The sequence below is a fragment of the Melanotaenia boesemani genome, chromosome 11, assembly GCF_017639745.1.
Source record: "Melanotaenia boesemani isolate fMelBoe1 chromosome 11, fMelBoe1.pri, whole genome shotgun sequence".
Taxonomy (NCBI): Eukaryota; Metazoa; Chordata; class Actinopteri; order Atheriniformes; family Melanotaeniidae; genus Melanotaenia; species Melanotaenia boesemani.
Genome location: NC_055692.1, coordinates 18,821,356 through 18,842,538, shown reverse-complemented (window position 1 = coordinate 18,842,538; position 21,183 = coordinate 18,821,356). Strand labels below are relative to the sequence as shown.

Genomic DNA, 21,183 nt, shown 5'->3' with positions numbered 1-21,183 from the left:
ATCTCCGACCTTCAATGAGACTAAAGACAATAAAAAATAAAAATCCTTCAAACAAAAAAGATGGAATATAATAACATATAACATATAACATATAATAACATAATAACATATAGTTACATCTTTTTGTTGTCTCCTTGGGAATAACTTCCCAAACAGACTTAACTAAAACTTACTGTGTGTGTGTGTGTGTGTGTGTGTGTGTGTGTGTGTGTGTGTGTGTGTGTGTGTGTGTGTGTGTGTGTGTGTGTGTGTGTGTGTGTGTGTGTATTTCTCCAGCTATTTTAGAGAGGGCTGCTTTTTGGGCAGTCTAAGAGAGGGCATTTTTACTCATCTTTTCTTTCTCACACCCCTTCCAATGATCTATCTAATGCTTGGAGACTCAGTGCGTTTCAGGTTATAGTAATAGATGAGGAGGGGCTTTGGGGTTGGGATAAGGAGGTAGGGATTGCATTTATGTAAAAGAATGTCCTCACAAAGACAGAGACATAATATGCATATGTGTGTCTACGTGCTGAAGTCTAATTCTGGTCCTGGGTGTTTTGAGAGCTTTTGTTTGTTGGCCCCTTGTGGCAGTATGTTGGCTGATCCAAGTATGCTTTAATTAATACCACTGTGTGATGTGAGTGTTTTATAGGAAGGGGTCACAGACATGATGGTCGCTTCCCTGCCACACTAAAGCTGCAGCAGCAGTGTGTGTGGTTTTATCTAGGCAGTCTGCTTCTATTCTGTCCTGTTTTTACTTGTTTCCCTGGTGACCACAGAAAGGACAGATATTGAGTGAGTCAGTGGGTAAGTTGCCAAATGAGTGCATTGAATGGGAGAATATCACCAAGGCAAAGTTTACAAAGCAGGTTAATAAGAAAGCACTGGTTTTCCTGGAGCTTCGGCATTTATGTGCCTCTCTTAATAAAAGTGAAGGCTGTGAGGATTGTCAGCCTCTGTCCTGTGCTTTCATTAGACATCTGCTGGGTGGATTTGTTTTGCAGCCTGTCCCAACCACATAGTATCTCAGTTCAGCGTGCTGCAGTTTCACAGTACTCACCACTTATTTTAGCCACTTTACACAAACCACAGCATTGTCTTCTTTCATGGCAAGGAGAATTGTTTCCATTTTGCCCTGTGCAGCTGTGGGCTGTTTTCTAGGTTTCTTTTTTTAAAATAATAATAAATAGACAATATAACTTTAAAGTTGTTCATTTGTAAATTCACTCATATTCTTGCAGATTTTGTGCCTCTAGATTCTTTCTTTTTTGTGGATCTGTTGTTGCAGAAGCATTGTACACTGAGGCAGGCAACAATTACTAAGGCTACTGGTAAAAACTCCACATCCCAAAACCAGCAGATAAATGGTAAAGATAGGTCTGCTCTGCGTAGTAATTAGAGGTGAATGTGGTGAGTGACTCTGACAGAAAGATACATTTTCCTGTAATTAGTATCTACAAGTGCCTTGCAGGTATTCTCGGCTGTCTGGTCTCAGTGACTGTGAGGGACATACCTATAGGCTTCAGATTATGAAACTTTGGAAAATATAATAGGCAGGAGCCTTACAAGAGGATGAGGAGGGGAGGCTGTGTTAGATTCGTAGCTGTTGGTGCCCAAAATGACCCCTGGTCCCTTTGGTCCCGAGAGCCAGTTGGTGCACTGATCTGCAGCCCAGGCATACATCTTCACCACTCAAACCATTGAGACCAAGTCTTTTCTGTAATTACACACCATGCCTGCTGGGAAAGGGTAGCCAGACTTATATACCTGTCACTGACATCAGCATCATTTCAGGCATGTGCTGGAAAACAGAGAGAGTGAAGAAGATAGGGAGAGTGATTGAGAAGGACGGTAAGGTAAAGACAGCTCTGTGTGGGACGAAGAGGTGGGAGGAAACGCAGGAGATCCTCCTCCTCCTCTTTCCTGTGGAAGATTAGAGGTTGTGTGTATGAGCACATCTGGATGGGATGGAAATGCTGAAAAGAGTGATGTGAGAACTAGTGGAGACAAAGTGATAATGCTGCTGGTCACAGTGAACGAGCATCTTTAATGTTTATTTTTGTGTTTGTCTTTGTATGCTTTCAAAGTTAGCTGCTAAAAAAGGTATCTCTTGCATGTTAGAAAAAAAACAACACACAAGGAAGTGTCCTGCAAGGAAGTGTGTATAAACACTCAAAAGAAAAAACAAGACTAAATGTAATTATAAATTTTGCTAAGAGTGGTGTTATGGCGATGTGGTGATTGTACATCCTGTGCTGCTTTGGTTTAAATGTCAGTCCTGACTGATGAGGTGAGATGTGTGTACATGAGGTGAGAGCTTCTTTGACCTTGCATACTCTCACCTCAGGGTCTTTGAGGCTCCACTGTGGTTTTATTTGCATCAGGTCATTGCAACACTTCACCTAGAGTTATGAAAAAACAAAAAACAAAAAAATAAAAAAAAAATAAATGCCAGCGTAGGCTGACTGCTTCAGTGCACTTGTTTTTCAGCTCAAACAATCAGAAAGTGAGGCTTCAGTTTTGCTCAGCTTAACTTCTCTTCTGGGATCAATTACCCGACTAGTTGTTACAGCATGGCTGCACTTCCCTCTCACCTGTAATTATAGCTGAACCAGTCCAGTGCGTTGGCTGCTCCACTCTCAGGCCTAGAGGCGTACAGGCAGAGTGGCATTTCAATTGGAAGGTAATGATGAAGTGTGTCCTGCAATTTAAGCCAATCACCTAATAAAAGACAGCCAAGTCCATGGGAAAGCATAGTAAACAAAGGGTTTCAGATGGAAATTTGCATCTGTGCAGACAATCCGGGCCAGGTCAGCAGACTGAGAGCTGCCAGCTGTCAAGAAGCTGTTGGTGGTTCACTTCATACCTGAGACTGATCTCAGTCAGTCATCAATGAAAAGCAGCCTATAAAGATAAAAAAGGATGCTTAATCCATCTTTTCCACTCTGTGCTAACGTGAGATTCCTTAAATCTGCGGGTCACCGATACGTACTAGTGACTTCATATAAGTGCTCATCAGATGAGAAACTAATACATAAAACCTCTGAATGTCATTTTCTCAGTGAATAAAATGTTGGCACAGGCTGAACATGGTTCCTGTGGTGTTCCACTTCTGCTCATGATGAGTCTCTCTTGGGTTTTTGTGGATGCTACTTAATTTAAACACACAACACAAAAACAAAACAAAAATAATTACATATCACACTAAAAGTGACGTGATTGGTCTGAAACCATTTCTTGAATGTGGGAATGTTGCAGAAGGAAATAGAGAAGAAAACGTGTGAGAGGAGAGCAGAAAAAACAATATCAGGAACATATAGTTTCAATTTGTCTTTTGTGGATTTAAAAATAGGAGAAAGAAACAGCTCACTCAGCAGACATATGTTCTGATTAGGCTCCCCATTCATCTTGGCTTGTTTCTGAGAGTACAGCACATCACTTTGTATGTGTTCGTCTGAAGGCAGCAGCAGCAGGCTTCAGTCTGTCCAGTGCAGAGACAGAGACAAACGCCTCCTCCCGCTTGGCTGTCAGCGCCTGATCACTAATGATGCTGCAGCGCTGAGCTCAGCTAATTGACCAGACAGAGATGGATCAGGACTTTGCGCTCTGCAATGTCTGCATGCTGCACTTTTGTGTCTAGGTGTTTCCATTCTCAGCAGCTGGCAGACTCCGATTTCAAACTTTGAGACAACACAGTTCAGTTCTCTTAATGAATTTATTCATCATCCACACAGATTTTGAGAATGAACAACAATAGTTTTAATTGTAAATTAAGGCCTGTTTGTCTCTCTGCACAAGCATAGAACAAATTAACTTAAGCAGATGATGAGTTTCAAGGGTCACTCAGTACATGCAGCTGAGTGTGACAAGTTTGTTTAAGTAGTGACTGCACTCTGTAGGTTTATTTTTACTGGATATCAGTGCAAAAATGATCCATCAATGAATCATTAATAATACAGTCTGTACAATATGTTTTAGGTCACATGTGTTCTGGTCATACATGCGGTGAAGTCCTGCAAGACCCCACATCCTCCCTCCTCAGATCAGAAAATAAGAGGTTTAACTGCTGTTCACCTCTTTGCTATAACTCCTCAGAGTTTTAAATAAGTTTTTAGGTCAATAATATCAGATTTGTAATGAAGCAGCTGAGTTATTGATGCATTTGTGAACTAAAATGTAAAATGTTACATTTTATTGAGTGCAGTCAGCTCAGATGAGGTGCTTCTCTCCTTTTTATAACACTTGGCATTGGTGTGTCTCTGATGATGGTCCACAGTCTATTAAAGCTAGTGTTTTCACTCCTGTCAGCACTTCTGTATTTTGCTTTTGTAACAGATTCATTTTTGTTATTTTTATGTTTTAATGCCAAATGTCTATGTATATGTATATGCAGCCTTTTAGTAATGTGAGTAATGTAGTGAAATGATCAGTACTCAGTCCACATTAAAGGCACATGTACATTTGCACCTGCTGAACCCAGGTACAGCTTAATATAAGATGCAAGTACAGATTATTTTTACACACTTCTCAGAGTTGTTTGTTTACTGCAGCTTGGGAATTTGTGCTTCACTAAGACTTTTAGGTGTACATGTGTGGCCTGATAAAACCATTTCTAAAGCCTTTTTTCTTTGTTTTTACTCTGCTTCAAAAAAACTATCTGACATCCACTAACATCTGGCATTTGAATGCAATGAAAAAGGATTTAATTGGCTTTCAGTCCCGCATCAAATGGCTCTGCAGTAGTCCAAAGTTTTATCGGCTTCAGCTTCTATCTGCATTGATGAAAGCACAAACTAATTTTCACTGAGGGTGCTGCAGGAATGAGAAAACCTCACTTTTTCTTTCTAAAAACACTTATACAAAAGAGCTGAGATGAATCAAAAATAGTCCCACTGTGCTGAGCTGACAGCCACAGTTCAGTGAGAAATAATTAACTAGCTTAACTATCTCAGAGGAGACGCAGGGACGCAGATCACAATGAAATCTGTATTATTTCATTTAAATATATTGTAGGTTTTAAGTGATTTTTAAATCATGACATATTGGATTTAATCATCATTTCACAATGTCACAACCTTTCTGGACACAAGGTTGTACATGTGCATTACATATCATCATAAACCCAGGCTCTAACCACCTGGGATCATCTTTCATAAACTCTTGAACACACAACTGATTTTAAAATTGGAAAGTATAACTTTCTTGCAGTAAACTTTACCCTGATCTTCCAACTTTGCCAATGATGTTGCACCAGCGGGAGCAAAGATCATTTAGGGAGGTGTTTGTAAACAAATTACTAAATTATGTGAGTTTGTGCAAGAGGGAGAAGTGCAAAGAGATGGCTGATGTCAGCACAGCCTGCTGAACTCTCTGCGGGGGTATTTCTCTAATGAAGAGCTATAACTTAGTCACTGATTAGAGACCAGTGCAACACGGAGGTAAACAGGTCAAACACATTATCACATTACTATGACTCTCCCCGCAGGACAATTTGTCCACTGAAATCAAAGAACAGATATAATGGGATGATGTTATTATTGGCTAACAGAGCATTGGATCACACTTCAAGCATCCTAGGCATTCTCTGTCTGCATGCACACACACCACAGGCCATGAAGTTCACTGATACTGTCATAGGAAATGCACAAGAAATTAGGGGTCTTGCAGGATTTCAAATTTGCTGTTGCAATATAGAAAAAATGTGTGTGTGAGGTGGATGTGGGAGGAAGCAGTTCTTGTGCCAAAGCTGGCTTAATGCCTCATACAAAAGCTGGAGTGTGGGTGAGGGGGGAGATCTTGAATGTTCTTTACTTCAGAGGAAGAAGAGGTGGCATTGGGAGGGGAGGAGCAGAGACTAGATTTCCAACGCACAGCCCCCTTTGTTATTGAATGCAGCCATCCACATGATTCGAGCTCTGCAGGAAAAGTCTGCGGGATGTGCTTGTACATGTACACGCATACACACCTTTCTTTGTCTCTGCAACCTTCCCCCATATGGACTCAAGTGCAGTACAGAGAAGTGAAGAGCAGAATGAGGTGTGTATTCTCCTCATCTCTGTACATGACTTAGATTGTTTCTGAAACATGTAAGAGAGAACATGCAGAGCTCATGCCATAACATTTCCCTCTCAGGTCATACATGGTTTAAATCTATCTACACATGTAATCCTCTGAGACATACCCAGAGCCTAAAACAGTGAAATCATGAGCACAGAGGTTTAGGAGGGAGAATAATTGGAGCAGTCTCAATTTACTCTAAACCATGCATTGTGTGCTCTTTTCAAAGTCCTCTTGTGCCCTCTCTGGTCCCCCTCTTTTGGTAATCTGTCAACTCAATATTCTTTTGCATCTTAAGTTCCAAAAATGTTCATTTTTATTCAAAACAGTAAGGCTTTAATTTTCCTTCTCGGGTGCAACAGTGGGTTATGACATCTGATGTTACAGTCAGTGAAGCAGTCAAGAGTATAAGAGCTCTCCTTCCCCAACTCTGCACTGCAGGTGCTATTTCATGCCTTGTAGTGTAGCACTTGACATAGCTGTGGCTGCTGGCCACTGAAGGGAAAGACACGCTTCCTGCTGGCTAATGAGGTGCTGAACTCAGTCTCTTATTTGTGTCAGGAGCACCTGAGCCAGCCAGAGTAAGGCCAGACCAGACAATGGAGTCAGTCTAACCGTTTCCACAAAGGTCCGCCCATTCAAAACATCCAGAACTCCAGGACACAAACTCCCACCACACTTCATAAAATGAAGGAAAGACCTAAATGCGGGCCGAGACTGGCTATTCTCTTCACACAAGAAAACTTTTGTTTGTCTTTAGACGTCTCTCATCCCAGCCTTGTGATTTTCACCTCCATAAAAGGAACAAGGGAAAAGGAAAGCAGTTTAACAGAGATTCAGTGTGCACACTGTTTAATGATTGTTGTAAAGACTTATGTCTTTAATCACAGGAATGATAAGACACTGAATACATAAATACACTACAGCTAACAACCTGTTAATGCTTGCTTTGAATGTAAATCATTTTATAATCAGAAGCAAACACTTTTATCTTTTTCCTTAAACCAAATGATGTTTGGTGTCTTTGATGAATATGATCAATCAGTTAATTCAATTGTGTTTTATAGTTAATAATCATCTTTAAATTAGGTGTATTAAAATAAACAGTTTACATGGGGGATTAGTAGTTCTGATTCTCACTTGTGTATCTCTTTTGTATAAAGAAATGAAGGATCCTAAAAAAAAAAAGATTGGGATGTTTGATGTGATGCTACCTGCTGGATTGTAGACTTCTGTATCAAGATATTAAGTTCAGTATTTTGGCACTAATCATTTTGGCCTTATGACAGTGAAGTTGCAAATGAACAGTGGATTTGACTGAGAACTGTAGAAACGGTGCTTGCCAAAAGGGTGGCACACTGTGAAACACTGTTGTTCCACCCTACAGAAACCCTCTTTTGTTTTCTATTTTGCTCCGAACAGAAGTTCTCTGTTAAACTAGTGACCATAATCGTATTAAGGAAATGTTTCCTAATGTAAAAACCAAAGGAGAAGAGAGACAATTTCCCAAAAACTTTTATACAACATAGGTTACCTTTGTTAGGTTTTCAGAAAACACTGCAGATTCAAGACACATCCCCACTGGGTAATTTCTTTGGGCCAGGGCACGAAACTGATCTCTTATCAACTGTTTATCAGAAAATAGAAACTTCTAAATCTAATGGTTATGTTTTTTTTTTTTGGCATAAAATTCCAACAATAGTAAATCCATGTAACAGAAGTGATGTTCTTTATTTTACTTTATCTTTTATTACAGATGCAGGGAACCAGCTTGTCGCCCAAGAGGCTGTTAGGAAACCCTCCATGGTACGGCGCCCGCCTGCTCGCACAGGAGAGCCTATCTCAAGTAAGACCTATGAATTTGTTGCTACTTTTTCTTGAGGACAAAATACCAGAGGTATACTCACATGTCTGTTAAAGCTAAAGAAAGACCTTTTTTGTTTTCTAGATTGCCTCAACTGCAGCAGAATCACAGCTTTGAGTGACAGGCTGAACTCACTCGAGGCAAAGGTGAATGAAAACTGAATGTGAATCACAGAATCATTTTACAGGCCTGCTCCGGTCGAGCTTATTGTTACATTACCTGTGCTTTATTTAATGTTTTCCTGTATTAGGTGCAGTTGCTCACAGCACCGGCTGCCATATCACATCGTAACATTCAGAGTAAAGGAGGAACTGCTCCAGAGGCCTCATTACTGATTGGGGCAGTGCCCGCTCAGGGAGCCCCTGGTGAGCAGGGACCTGCAGGTAGCCATATCACAGTGACGTGTCTTCATAAATTTTTAGTTTAAGCAAACAAATGTGTGTATTTCCAATAATTGGGGTCCAGGAATTTATGCTTGATAATTCAATTAAAAATAAGCTCTTGTAGCTTTTCCTGTCCTCTACTTGCTCACCTCTGCTCATATCCTGTTTCCTGCACTGCACACACATCCATTTCCTTCTACAAAAGCAAGAGCCTAGTTTTCTGCACCCCTCACTTTCAGCTCTCTGTGTCTGTATGGAAGCATAAAAGCATCCTCCTTTCCTGGAGTCATGACCAGCACTGGATATGGCTGAAAACATACAGTTGACCAACCCTACTATAAAATGTGTTTAGTCCCTTTATAAACAGACTTTTTATTAGTATAAAATGAGACGGTCCTGTTGAAAATAGGTGCAGTGTAGTTTACTGCTATGCCCAAAGTACCACCCCAAGTGCATTTATTCTCTGCTCCTTATTTAACAGACAGAATATTTCTGTCCTCTTGGAGTTTTTGACACAGGAACAGAAAGCTGCATCAAGTACTTGTGCATCTGCAAAGCTCTGCATGGTAACGTTGCAGAGGGAGGGCAGTTCCATGCTAAGACTGATGATTTTGACTTGTTTAAAGAGAAGCTAGTCTCTTTTTTTCATTTTGTTTTCATGCTAAATTGTTAGATGTGGAGATAGATGTGAAAAAGAAAAACCATATTCTTTCAATTCTAAGTTTTTATGTATCAGAACATAGCTCTTAAGGTTCCACTACAGCATTGCAGTCGGGTTGACTTTGACTTGACTTTTGCAACACCTTATTTCTTTTCAGCCATTCTGTTCCAGATTTGTTGCTTTGCTTTGTTCCTGTTGCCTGGCCTAATTTGAGCCAAGCTTTAGCTATTAGACAGATAAGCCCACAATTAACTCTGGTTACTCATTGTTGACTTAAAAACTGTAAGGTGCCCAGGTTTGGTGTCCAAATCATCACCACCTCACCACTGTGCTTGATAATTGGGATGAAATATTTGTGCTGTCATGGTGAGTTCAGCTTTCACCAAATATGCTGCTGCAAGTTATATTCAAACATCTCCACTGTAGTGTTGTCCAGAAGATATTGTTGCAGAGATCATGTTTGTGCAGATGCAACTTTGTAAACTGTTATTTTAAGTTAAAATCCTTTCTCCTTCCAAACAAGCCATACTTGATCAATCTTTGCCTAATTTTACTTTTTTAAAAATTACTTTTGCCTTCAGAGGCTACAAGTAGGGCTTTGGTCTAATAAGTTATTAACTGCTGCTGATGTAGGTGAAAGGGTGTGAGGTCATACATGAGAACACAAGTTATGAGTACACTTTATACACCTTATAATTTGAACCAATAATGGCAGCACTTTTTGCTGAAATGCATCTCATCCCCAGTAGATCTCACACAACATCTTCTCGAAGTGGCCCATGTTCAAAATATTTTTTATAGACATAAATCTTTCGATTAAAGCATCTCTGTCATTTCAGGTCCTCAAGGTGAAAAGGGGAGAGATGGGCTTCCTGGAAGAGATGGTAAGTTGTAACTGTTGTTGTTCAGCTGGTGTCAAGCCAATTAGAGCTTTGTGAATACTCATGGCTGTTTCTTCCTCTTAGGGAAGCCAGGATCTCGAGGGCTGCCAGGTCCCAGTGGGCCTCGGGGGGAGGCAGGGCCAAGGGGTCCATCTGGAACCCCTGGATCAAAAGGATCTCCGGGATCAATAGGTAAGAGTGGACTTAAGGTAAAGACACACACAGCTCATTGTTGGTGGACAGCTGTTAGATAAACATATGGACCTTGTCCTACAAGATGCTGACACAGCTTGTCAAGATGCACGTAAAGTTGTGTGATTGTCATCAAAAAAGATGTACAGTCAAACAGTTTAAATGACGTAGTACTGACCAAAGAGCTGAGAAATCAAAGAGGTCTGAGTATTTGTCTTAAACTTCTCAGTCAGCCCGCAGACAGTAAATGTTGGAGCATTCCAGCGACTTCTGAGTTCTTCTGGTTACTGGAATTTGTGCATATTGTTGGTTTGTATTTGAAATTATGTTTCTAAAAAAGGAGCACTTCATGGGCAGCAGACACTTTTTCTTTTTGTTGACTATATATTTATAAACTCCCCAACATATACTTCTATTTATAGTCATCAAATTGTCATCAGCCATGACAGAAACCAAAATCATGAATCTCTTCTTTGTATTTAGAGCTTTTTGGTTATGTTAAAGTAATTAACAACCTTTTGTGGGGAAAAAAGTAAATTCAGCTGCAACATGAATGATGAATAAAGTAAATGGCGCTATAAGTGTTTCACAACATCTGCTCTCGCTATAGGCTGTTATTCCTCTGCTCTGGATCACAAAGGGAGTGTCTCTCCTTTCAGACTAACATATAAACCCAACTCTGTGCCTGCTGCTGGGTAAAGATGAGATTTAGAGTGAAACTTGAACTACAAACCCACTTTCTGCGAAGTGCCATGTGACTTCAATCTAAAAGGAGCATGAGCTCTACGTATACAAACCCCAGGTCCTTATGATTTCCATATGCCTGGGCTGTTATTGTTTTTTCTATCTCCATTACTTCATAAGTATCCGAAGAGGTGCAGTGTTTTCTTATTGTGTAGATTTTTTTTCCAGTTTAAAGAGAAAGATAAACACAGGAATGGAATGTGATCAGTGTCATGCAAATTTACCCAGATATGTAAGAAAAGTGGACTTTGTATTGCAAATATCTACTCAGATATTGCCACAGCATCCCCAGCTCTTTTAGGGAGCTGTTATTGTATAAGAAAAACGTGAACAGTTTTACCTAAAATGTTACATAAGGAAAATTTGGACTGTTAATATGTGCTGTGGATTACGACTTAGAATCTCCATGAAGCAACCTAAACATTGACAGTTGCGCTGCAATTCTTTACCAAAGCTTGATTTAAAAGAAAATGCTACAGACGTGTCAAACCAAAGCTGTAATAACATCATATTGCAGTAATTAGTGGTTTGTCATCATCAGTTGCATCAGTGTATAAACAGAAAGGTGGTGAGTGTTGGTTTGACAGAGGCTGAGAGGTGGTGTTCAGCAAGCAATGTTCCCTCACTGAGGTCAGATGTTGTTGTGATGCTTTTTCCACCTTGAAATTAATGGCTGAAATAGGTGGAGGGACACTTTCAGGGACCAACTCATATGGACCTTTTACAGGATTTATTTATACACACATTAGAAAAGCTGGTGGCATGCTTGCAGAGTTTTTCATTTAATATGAACCTTGTGGCTGTAACAGTTTGCAGAGTTTAACTATGTATTTGAGTTTCCCTGTGTCACTTTTTAAGTTTCCAGCACCAGATTATTAATGATCTGCCTCCTTTTAATTACAAAGTAGCTAAATCAGCCAGTACACACACTCCTTCTGCTTGTCACACATGTTCATTCACAGATATCAAAGTGTACACACTCAGCACAGCCTGAAATAATCCTTTTGTATCAACACTTCAGATAAACTTCATTCTCTCTGGTTTTTGTCACAGGTTATCTTCCTATCAGCACATCACCCACAGTCATTTATCAGTCTGCCATGTGCTGTGCATCACTACAAGACAGTTTAAGATAAAATTTTACAGCATGTCTGTCACCACAGTGATTTGTGTTTTTCTTCCCCCCTCTTGGGCCCCCGTGGTCCAACAGGACTCCCAGGAGAAAGTGGTCTGCCAGGTCCGCCTGGACCGCCAGGACCTCCAGGTCCTCCAGGACCACCATCACCTCCTAGTGCCCACATCCCAGAGCCAGACCACAGTAAGACTCAGGACAACCAGTACACTTCTTATAATCTCCATGACACAAATCCAACAACAAATGGTTAAAATGACTCTTTTCATCACTAAAGCAGACATCACACATATCTACAGACATCACAGGTCTTCTTCCACTTTCAATATACACTTTAAGATCATAGAGACTTTTTATATAACTGTTGATAGAAATAAATAAATAGCTTGTAAAATACTTTTAATTAATTAATTAATTTTTCTCTTAACCATTTGATGACTGGTTCAGACCAGGGTTAGGCAACTCCAGTCCTCAAGAGCTGCTGCAGTCCAGCAGATTTTAGATGTTTCCCTGCTCTAACGCCTGATTAAAAAAGAAATGGATCCATCAGCTTATCAAGTTCTGCTTGGTGAATTAGGTGTGTTGAAATAGAAAAACTTATAAAACTTGCAGGACTGTGGTTGCCAACCCCTATCCAGATGCTCTATGTGAGATAAGTGCATGATGATTGCATGGTTGAGATTTCGCTTATATAACCATCTCAAACTGAACAGAATAATCTGATCTGCCTAAATCTGAACAAATTTTCAGTTCTGGCTGAAACATCACAGTCACCTCTACTAGAGCACAAGACTTCTCCATTACTGTGCTTCATCAAAAAGAACAATCGTGCCAATAGGAAATTTTGCTTCCATTCAGTTCTCTCCAGCAAGTTTTTATACTTTAATCTACTTAGTTGTGGTCTTTAGTAGACATATGGAAAACCTAGTATGATTGTTTCATTTGCTGTAAATGTCCTCTTGTACTCTACTGTTAAATGTTGCAGAGCAGGTATGTGATGCTCAATTAGAAAGAACAATAGAAACACAAATATTGATCCCAACAAACAATGTGCCTCTTGGGCATCTTCATCTTTTTATGCTGAGTTATTATATAGCTGTTTATCCTGTTTTATCTCTAGCAAATTAGCTATCAGAAAACCTTGCTGAAATGAGGACAGAAATGTACATGTAACCACAAAAACTTACAAACTCCTTTTCTGATCCAACCAACTATCCAGGCATCATCCAGCTTCCATTTGCATTTTAACTTTACTTGTAGTGTATTTCCCTTTAATGTGATTTATTTTCTTTTGATTAGACTGAATGATGCTGCTTAGAAACTCACATCTTACTTCTGTGGATTTGAAAGACTCCCATTGGTTAAAAAAAATCCCATTACTAAGTTGATTTATGTAAAACATCCTTTTTACAGGATCCTTCTTGTAAGAAGTCTTTATCTGAACCAGGCCAGACAATGTGACCCCATTTTTAAACAAAATCAGTTTTGGATGCAGCCACCTTCAATTATTTATTTATTTAGTTTCTCTAGTGTGATGTGTCAGGTTTTATAGACTTGCAGCTTGACACTTAAGACTCTACAAAAGACAAAATGAAAAAGAAACAGACAGGATGACGTTAATCTGCTACTTGCTCCTCCTTGTCTAGGAGCCAAGAGTCAAACAGTGTTAAATGGATGCAGACTCTGGGATTGACAGTCTTCACACACTGGGATGGGAACCTGTCTATAAGTGATGTCACTCAACAGTTTCCAGATGTACAGCAGGCCATTCATACAACTCGGAGGGAGGGGGTTGTGAGAGACGGGCAGGGGGGCTAGACTGCTCTTTCAAGGTCAACAGATGGGCGGGTTTTATACATGGTTTCAGTGGTAAAACAAAGTATGCAGCATGCAGATTTGTAAGGTCTGAGTTCTTGTGCAGAGGTGCTGTGGTTGGCACAATGATTTCCGAGACTGTGGGCCATTTCTTTAACATCAAAGTAACAGTGGGGAACATAAGTAGAGACGGGGGCTGGTAGTCTTGCGCTGTGCTTCCTTTGGAAAACACTCACTTATTTAGCTTCCACATGAGCATCAGAATGCTGGAATTCCCGTCCTTAGAACAGGAGAGGTTTCCTAAAACAGCAGCCCAGGGCTTTACAGAGTGAAGAAGAAGACTGTGTGAAGATAGCTTAATATTAAAACCATAGATGCCATTATGTTCTGAGAAGAACATGTAGCACTTGTCTAGAGATAGTAAGGCACACAGAGAACCACTGTGGCTTGGATATCACCTCTAGTGGTTTACAACAATCTGCCAGCTGGAGGATGTTTATAGATATCAGTCCTCCTCCTCATCTTCCTCCTCATCCTCTTGTCCGTATCTCTAATGTGTCATGCTGTGACTAGATATGTGTTTCCTGTCTATGTAAAATGACCTAACAGCCACACACTTCCCCTAGCACGCACGTTCACCAGTCTCTTCCTCTTGTCCTTAAGCTGTGTATGCATGTCATTGTCTGGCACTGATCAGTGTTACACAAAGTATATAGAATATTTTCAAACATAATATTACATAACTTTAATAAATACGCAGCTCTGATCTCTTTACTTTTCATTACTCTTTATAGTGTAGCTTAATTACACTGCTGAAGCCATTAAGAGGAATTTCAGTTACTTTTAAAACACTGCCCTCTAGAGGGCTTGTTAAGAAGAACTTCTGAGCTCCTGAGAAAGGATTAGGAAAGGTCTGATTTGTGCACTTTATTCACTCAAATGTATCAGGTTTTCCAATATAGCCACAAAAACCGAGGCAAATATTAGACAGTGAAGAGCTTTCAACATGTTTCTCATCAATGCAAGTTATTGCTTAATCATCAAATCTATTTAAATAATAATGTTACATTCTGAATATCACCTTATATTTACAATACCAAAATACCATTTGACATCGCATGAATTACTCCATACAAGTTACAAAGTAAAGCATACAACGCCATCATGTCATGGCAGTGAAATTTGGATGTACTTAGAAACCCATAACTTAGACAGGGTATAAATAGTACAAATGGTAGTTAATAAAATGACACTTGCATAATACAATAACAGATGCCTCATACAGTCATTTTAAGTTGTTTAAATCTGGCAGAAATCTGGCAAATTTAGTTTCTGTTTTCCATTTTATCCAGGAGAGTGGCTTCTGTATTCTGTTTAGTACACACATTTTGTTTTATTTCCAGATCGTGGAAAAGACCCTTTCTTCACCAACACTTTCCATGACTCACAACGTTTGCCTGTTCCAGGACCTCAGGGTCCTCCTGGACCCATCGGTGAGTGTTTACTGTTTGCAGGATGTTTGTGTTGTGGCTGTAAAGCATCTGTCCACACACTGAAACATTCTAATACTGAAAGTGGTTATATACAAACCCCCTTTGGTAATTTGTTCAGCTTTATCCATCAGATGTTGTTTAGTTTCAATCTGACGTCTTCGTTAGCTTCTGTCACACTATAGTTTTTTGATGGCTGATCCTGTCTAAAGTCATAAATACCTGGAAATACTGTCATATGTCAGGTCAAACTTTGGGCTTTTCATCAGTCAAAAATAATGATTCTTTCAATCTACCACACAGGTCCCCCAGGCCCTAGAGGCCCAGTAGGACCTCCTGGCCCCCAAGGACAGAATGTAAGTGTTCCTGCACTTTACAGAATTCAGGTCTGTCAGTTTAGTTACTGCACAGATGTTTCTTTATTATATTTTATTTCTTTCTGAACAGGGGAGACCTGGAGCTCTTGGAGCGCAGGGCCCAGTGGGGCCAAAAGGAGAACGTGGAGAGAGAGTGAGTGTACCCAGTTTAAATTAGTTTATCCCTCCGTTAAGCCAAGATCCTCCCAAGCACAAGTTTAAGATCACAGCTTTTTATCTCTAATATTTTACAAAAACTATAAGGCATAATTTAATGAAACCTCTTGGAGAGGTGATATTAGATTAAGAGTTAAACTGCAAAAAATGTATCCAGAATCTGGATCTGGGCCTCAGTTCTTTAAAATAAAAATCGCCCTAAAGTTCAGCTACTGCCCCTCAGGGAAGGTTTTCTCCATGGGAAAGTGTGTTCACACTTTTGACCTGTAGTGTTTTTGTCAAAGCAAATGACAGACTTAGGTAAAAGGCAAATTTAATCAAAAACTGCTTATGTGATACGATTCAATAAGTTTTTTTTTTAAAGTAACCGGTCTCTGCAACCTGCCTTTGATTTTTCAGGGTCCTTTAGGTTACCCAGGAGAAAGGGGATTCAGAGGCGAGCCGGTAAGCTACCTCTAAATAAACATCAACAACAAATCATGGCTGGTTAAGTTACTGTAATCTGCGTTCAAGAGCAGCACAAAGCCCACTGACCAGTGACAACACGATCACTAAAAAGGAGCTGTAAACTCCTGGATCGCTTCTTTCAAAGTCAAAATCATGTTTGTTTACAGGGAACTCCAGGTCCCAAAGGAGAGCCAGGAGAGAAGGGCTTACCGGTAAGACAGTAGTTGGTGGTTTATATGGTGGTCTGAGCAGGAAGATTCTGCCTTTAGACCAAACATTGGAAAAATATTCCTTTGTCATGCATTTGATATTTAATGTGTGTTTCTTGTACCTCCTTTTGATTTTAAAAGAACAAACTAGTTGTAAGACATCTTCATTCAAGTTATAACATCTTAAAATATATTAAAATTGCATTGAGTTTATTCTAAATTATCTGTAACTTTGACCAGCATTTCAGGTCATGGTTACAATCTTGTAACAATCATTGTGTTTGTGGCTGTGATTAGCCACCAACTGTTGTATTTAGCTGCACTTCTTTTTCCCTGAAGCCCACGCGTTCATACCTGTCGACGAATCATACAATGTCTGTTGTTGTGTCTGTTTGAGTGTATGTGATTGGTGCTGGATTTTGTGTGTTGATGTGTTTTTGTCGGTCCTTGGGGTGTGCGCTGGACTGCTGGCCCCTGTTACGACACTGTCCTCTTGACCCTAAAGCTGTCTGACTCCCTCTGCAAGCTACTGTGTCCATGGCTACCTTTCACAGTCACCTTTTCAGCATCTGATTTTGGCATATACATGTAGTTATGCAAAACAATAGGAGAATAAAAGGTCTGAGTGATGCAAACACTTGATTTGATTTGAATTCACTCATTCCATTACCTCTAATCAGTTTGTTTCATTATATTCTCTTAGAAACATTTCAATGAAACATTAAGGAAATACAGTGTGTGTATGCCAAATCATCCCATTATGTGTCAGTGGTGGGTCCTTTTGGGTTAAGAGGTGTTGTGCTCTGATGTGAGTGGAGTGGATACAGCTATCCTCTTTTCTCCCACAATGCAACATTGCATGACAAGCATGGCACTACTTTAACCTTCTTTATTCTTAATGTTTAAATAAATGACCTGTCTAATGCATTAACTAACATAGTGTCATTAAAACAGAAATAAGGCAAAGTAAAAAATGTACAAACCTTTCTTTAGTTATGAAACTGAAAGTTAGAAAACAGGTTTTGCTTGATGTTCGTGCCCCAAAAGGGTCATGAACAGCATGTTTTATAACAATATATCCAGCAATTGTTAAGAAATTTCACTAAAAGAAATTAATATTAGTCTCTAAAAGGTGTGACAGATGTTAGAGGCTTAACAAAGTCAAGTTAGCTTGAGACATTTTAATCCACACCTAAGATTTTTATCAATGAACAATCCTCAGAACCAGGCTCCTGAAGTAACTTTTCCTTTTTTTTACTCTACACATTAATTATGTCATTACTTCGTCTTATTTATGAACATATTTCTTAGAAAGAATCACTCACCTTGGCATCAAAAAGTTTCAGCCATTCTTCTCTGCATGCCTACTTTGAAGATCATGATGGCATCAGCTGTCTCTCTGTGCTTTACTTTTCTTATTCCACTACTTTTATCATGATATAAAGTATGACTCGTGAGGTTGCTACCTTATCTTTGAAGGAAAAGCAAATGAGAAGTCAGTGCGAACCTACACAGGCTGTCGCTCAGTCAGATGACATTGGGTAACTTTTGTACCTGCAGTGTTAAGACTGCAAAGCTTAAAATATGTGTCTTGCTGAGCTGATACCCAACAAAGAGAATGCAGATGGCATGATCATGTCTATATTCTGAAAGAGTGTATTTCAGCTGTGCGATGCTGCCAGCATGCTGGTCTGTAATGTGCATGCTGATGTTGCCCAGTCTGGCATGGCAGAAAATGTCTTTATATAGCAGCATGATTAGAGAATGATGGAGATGTAGAGAAATATAGGAATGGATAAACGTGCTGGGCAGATATGTTGACTGTTTTAACCTTCTAACTGCTGATCTGTATTGAAAAAAAAATGACTTGCATCTTGGCGAACAGTCCTTTAGCTTGTGCTCCTTACCTTGACGGCTGTATCTATCTTCACAGGGGGACGGAATACATCAAATCAGAGAGGCGCTGAAGATCTTAGCCGAGAGGGTTTTAATCCTTGAGACTATGATCGGTATTCATGGTGAGTAGGAGGCCTGAGGAAGGGTCAGCTTTAGGCAGGGGTCAAAGCCAGAGGCAGAGGGGGCTCATGCTCCCTCTGTACCTCACAGCTGAGACAGGAGGTGGGAACAGTCGCAAGCAGCCCCAGGACCCAGGCTGATGTTTCCACTCCCTCACACAGTCCCCCTGTCGCTGCTCTCTGATAGGACATTAGCTTGCAGATGATCCTCGACTTGCAGGCAGACCTTGAGCTTCTGGCTCGCAGGGTGACTCTGCTGGAGGCTATCATCTGGCCAGGTAACGCTGAGACACCCACAGTCCCGCCGGCCCTCACGTACCTCATAGACATAATCTAGATAGTGTTGATAAAGTGTTAGAAGGAGTGTTAGTGATAACCACTTGTTACTGAACTATTAAATGTTGATTAAGCTACTAACAAGATGTATTTAAAAAAATGTGTATTTTGTTTAAAATGTTCATTGGTTTTAAAATCTTTTGATGGCAGCACAGATATTAAAATATTTTTCTCTGTCAAGGTCATGCTATGAAAGATGCAGTCCTGAATGTTTTAAAATCCTGTTTCTTTCAGTCTGTTTTTCATACCTGCCTTTGTCTGTTCCTGCTGGTTAGAAAAAGGTGGGATCATGGATCATGGTTTTAGTTGTAAACTCTTGTATTGGGTGGTCATGGTTATTAAGAAAATCTGTGATTTGACATTTTCAGGGATTTTTTTTTTCTTTATTTTACATACTAATTACATATAAGTTTATTAAAGCCTGTTAGTAGAACAATTGTGCCAAAAAGTTCCTGTTTGGAGCTTCTCAAATGTTAGGAGCGCCTTCTTTGTATCTTAGAAGTTGCAGATTTTTTGTTTTGGATGGTTGATTGATGCAAACGAATAATTAAAGGATAATTTTGGCTTTGGAGTGCTGTGATGCACATTTTCTTCAGTGTTTTAGTAGACAAGTAACCTTTAAGAAAACAACATTAATTCTTTTGTAGCAATTGAAGAATTTTTTATTTAAACATATATATATATAGCTTGCATTGTTCATTTTTTATTTGTCAGGAGGTTATTGGATATAATGCAGAATTCCAAAGTATTAGAGCCATGAGAAATTTCTTGATCAGGAAAGTTGAGTCAGTCACTTTTACAAAAGGTAAGGCCGACTAAAATGATCATTTTTAATCTGGTTACAGATTTGTAGACTATTTGGTCTGTAGAATCTCGTCAGTTTGGCACATTTCAATAGATTTCAGCCAGATATAAGCAACTACTTATGTAAAAAATAATTTTTTTAAAACTGTAAAGAAATACATCTTTTTCAAAATTTAACATTAACTTGTTCACTTAATGTAGTTCTCATTCGTTTGCTTCATGACTTGCTTTTTTGGGGGTCTCTGTGGATTTTGTAGGCCACAGTTAATTTAATTTAGCTTAAACCACTATGGAAACATGGCCTGGGAACTTGGGGACATGTCAGAAAATGAAAGAAGATTTGAGACTAAAACAAAATAAATTATTGAATCAATCAGCAATAATTCATATAAGGAGAAAAATGGATTAATTATGCAAATTGTGAATACATTTTTAACAATATTAAATAAAATTGATTAAAATCCTATTAAAATCAAAATATTGATAGCTAACAGATAAGTTGGAGTTATTTGATGTGTTGGGGAAAAAAAATGGATGAAAGATATTTAGTTAAGCAAATTGATTATTCTGAGATTTTGGTGGCAACATTTACGAATGTCTACAAAAATACTAAATTATTTCCACAAGAATTTAGGGAAAACATTAACTTTATCGTTGTCTGTTAATGTGACCCTGAGTTGATTAATAATTCCCCCCAATCACTTTAGTATTTGGGATTTCTCCATTAGAGGTGTTTCTTGAACCAAAGTTGTTGTTTTTTTTATGCAGATAATAAATAAATCTATTCAGCTGATACAAAAAATCACAAAATATATATTTTCTGACTACAGAAACCTCTTTGTTGTATCCTCCGTATGGCTCCAACTGGCAATCAAAATGAAGTAGCAGGTTAAGTGTAGACTTGGATGAGGACTGTAGAGTGCATACATCTGCACATACTGATGGAGAGGGAGGACCTGTTCCAACTGCTGTCTTTCTTCAACAGAGCCGGATCTAGGGTCTGGGGATGGACCGTTTGGCACAACCTCCCCTAGTTTCTACAGAGATAAGAGAGCAGGTGTACTTCCACATCGAGTTGGTTCCCCTCTGTCCTCCAACCCCAAGGTTCGAGGGGAATAACCCCACGCTCACCCTGAGGATCACAGGCTGGGTTGACTTCCTTTCCTATAGGTCTCATCGGCACTCAACAGATTCAGACCGTATCTGGTGCCCAGTCTGGGCTTTATCATCAGATTTAGGATGAGGAACACCTCAGGGAAACTCTGCCGATACTCCACATTGCCCTGCTACATTGATAACCTGACAACTACTTTCACCATCTCCCATTGCCATAACCAAACCCTTAGAAAATGCTCTGAATAGCTGCTTATGTATTTCATGTTTTTTTTTACAGAACTAAAGAAAATTAACAAAAATTATGTTTGAAAACAAAAAAAAAGGAAAATCTGAATCCTCTATGGTGCTCCCTGAACTATAAATTGTTGTGGAAAATGAGGGTCATTTTGAGAAATCAAGTGAAGGAGAAATCAGATTTGAGATGAGAGACTGGGTTAGAGTTTTTGCTTTGTTTTTTGTTTTTCCTTTCATATATATCTGCAGTCTGAAGCAATCTGAGAGTCCACTGTTTAAGTATATTGA

At 39.4% G+C, this 21,183-nt stretch overlaps 1 protein-coding gene across 4 annotated transcripts in view; it reads left to right on the top strand.

The window, feature by feature from the left end:
* The window catches only part of emid1 (EMI domain containing 1), a 54,170-nt gene extending 33,143 nt beyond the window's left edge, over positions 1-21,027 (top strand). Inside the window, exons 4-16 of one of the 4 annotated variants that reach the window (XM_041999898.1) lie at positions 7,796-7,885; positions 7,988-8,049; positions 8,154-8,286; positions 9,787-9,831; positions 9,913-10,020; positions 11,957-12,082; positions 15,115-15,204; positions 15,505-15,557; positions 15,649-15,711; positions 16,134-16,178; positions 16,349-16,393; positions 18,593-18,683; positions 20,531-21,027. In XM_041999898.1, coding sequence (XP_041855832.1) covers positions 7,796-7,885; positions 7,988-8,049; positions 8,154-8,286; positions 9,787-9,831; positions 9,913-10,020; positions 11,957-12,082; positions 15,115-15,204; positions 15,505-15,557; positions 15,649-15,711; positions 16,134-16,178; positions 16,349-16,393; positions 18,593-18,683; positions 20,531-20,664 — 1,085 coding nt within the window. In that variant the 3' untranslated portion in view covers positions 20,665-21,027. Of the gene's footprint in view, positions 1-7,795; positions 7,886-7,987; positions 8,050-8,153; positions 8,287-9,786; positions 9,832-9,912; positions 10,021-11,956; positions 12,083-15,114; positions 15,205-15,504; positions 15,558-15,648; positions 15,712-16,133; positions 16,179-16,348; positions 16,394-18,323; positions 18,409-18,592; positions 18,684-20,530 lie in introns of those variants that run through there. The other 3 variants (XM_041999900.1, XM_041999899.1, XM_041999901.1) reach the window with 3 other exon arrangements.
* Positions 21,028-21,183: the final 156 nt, after the last annotated feature.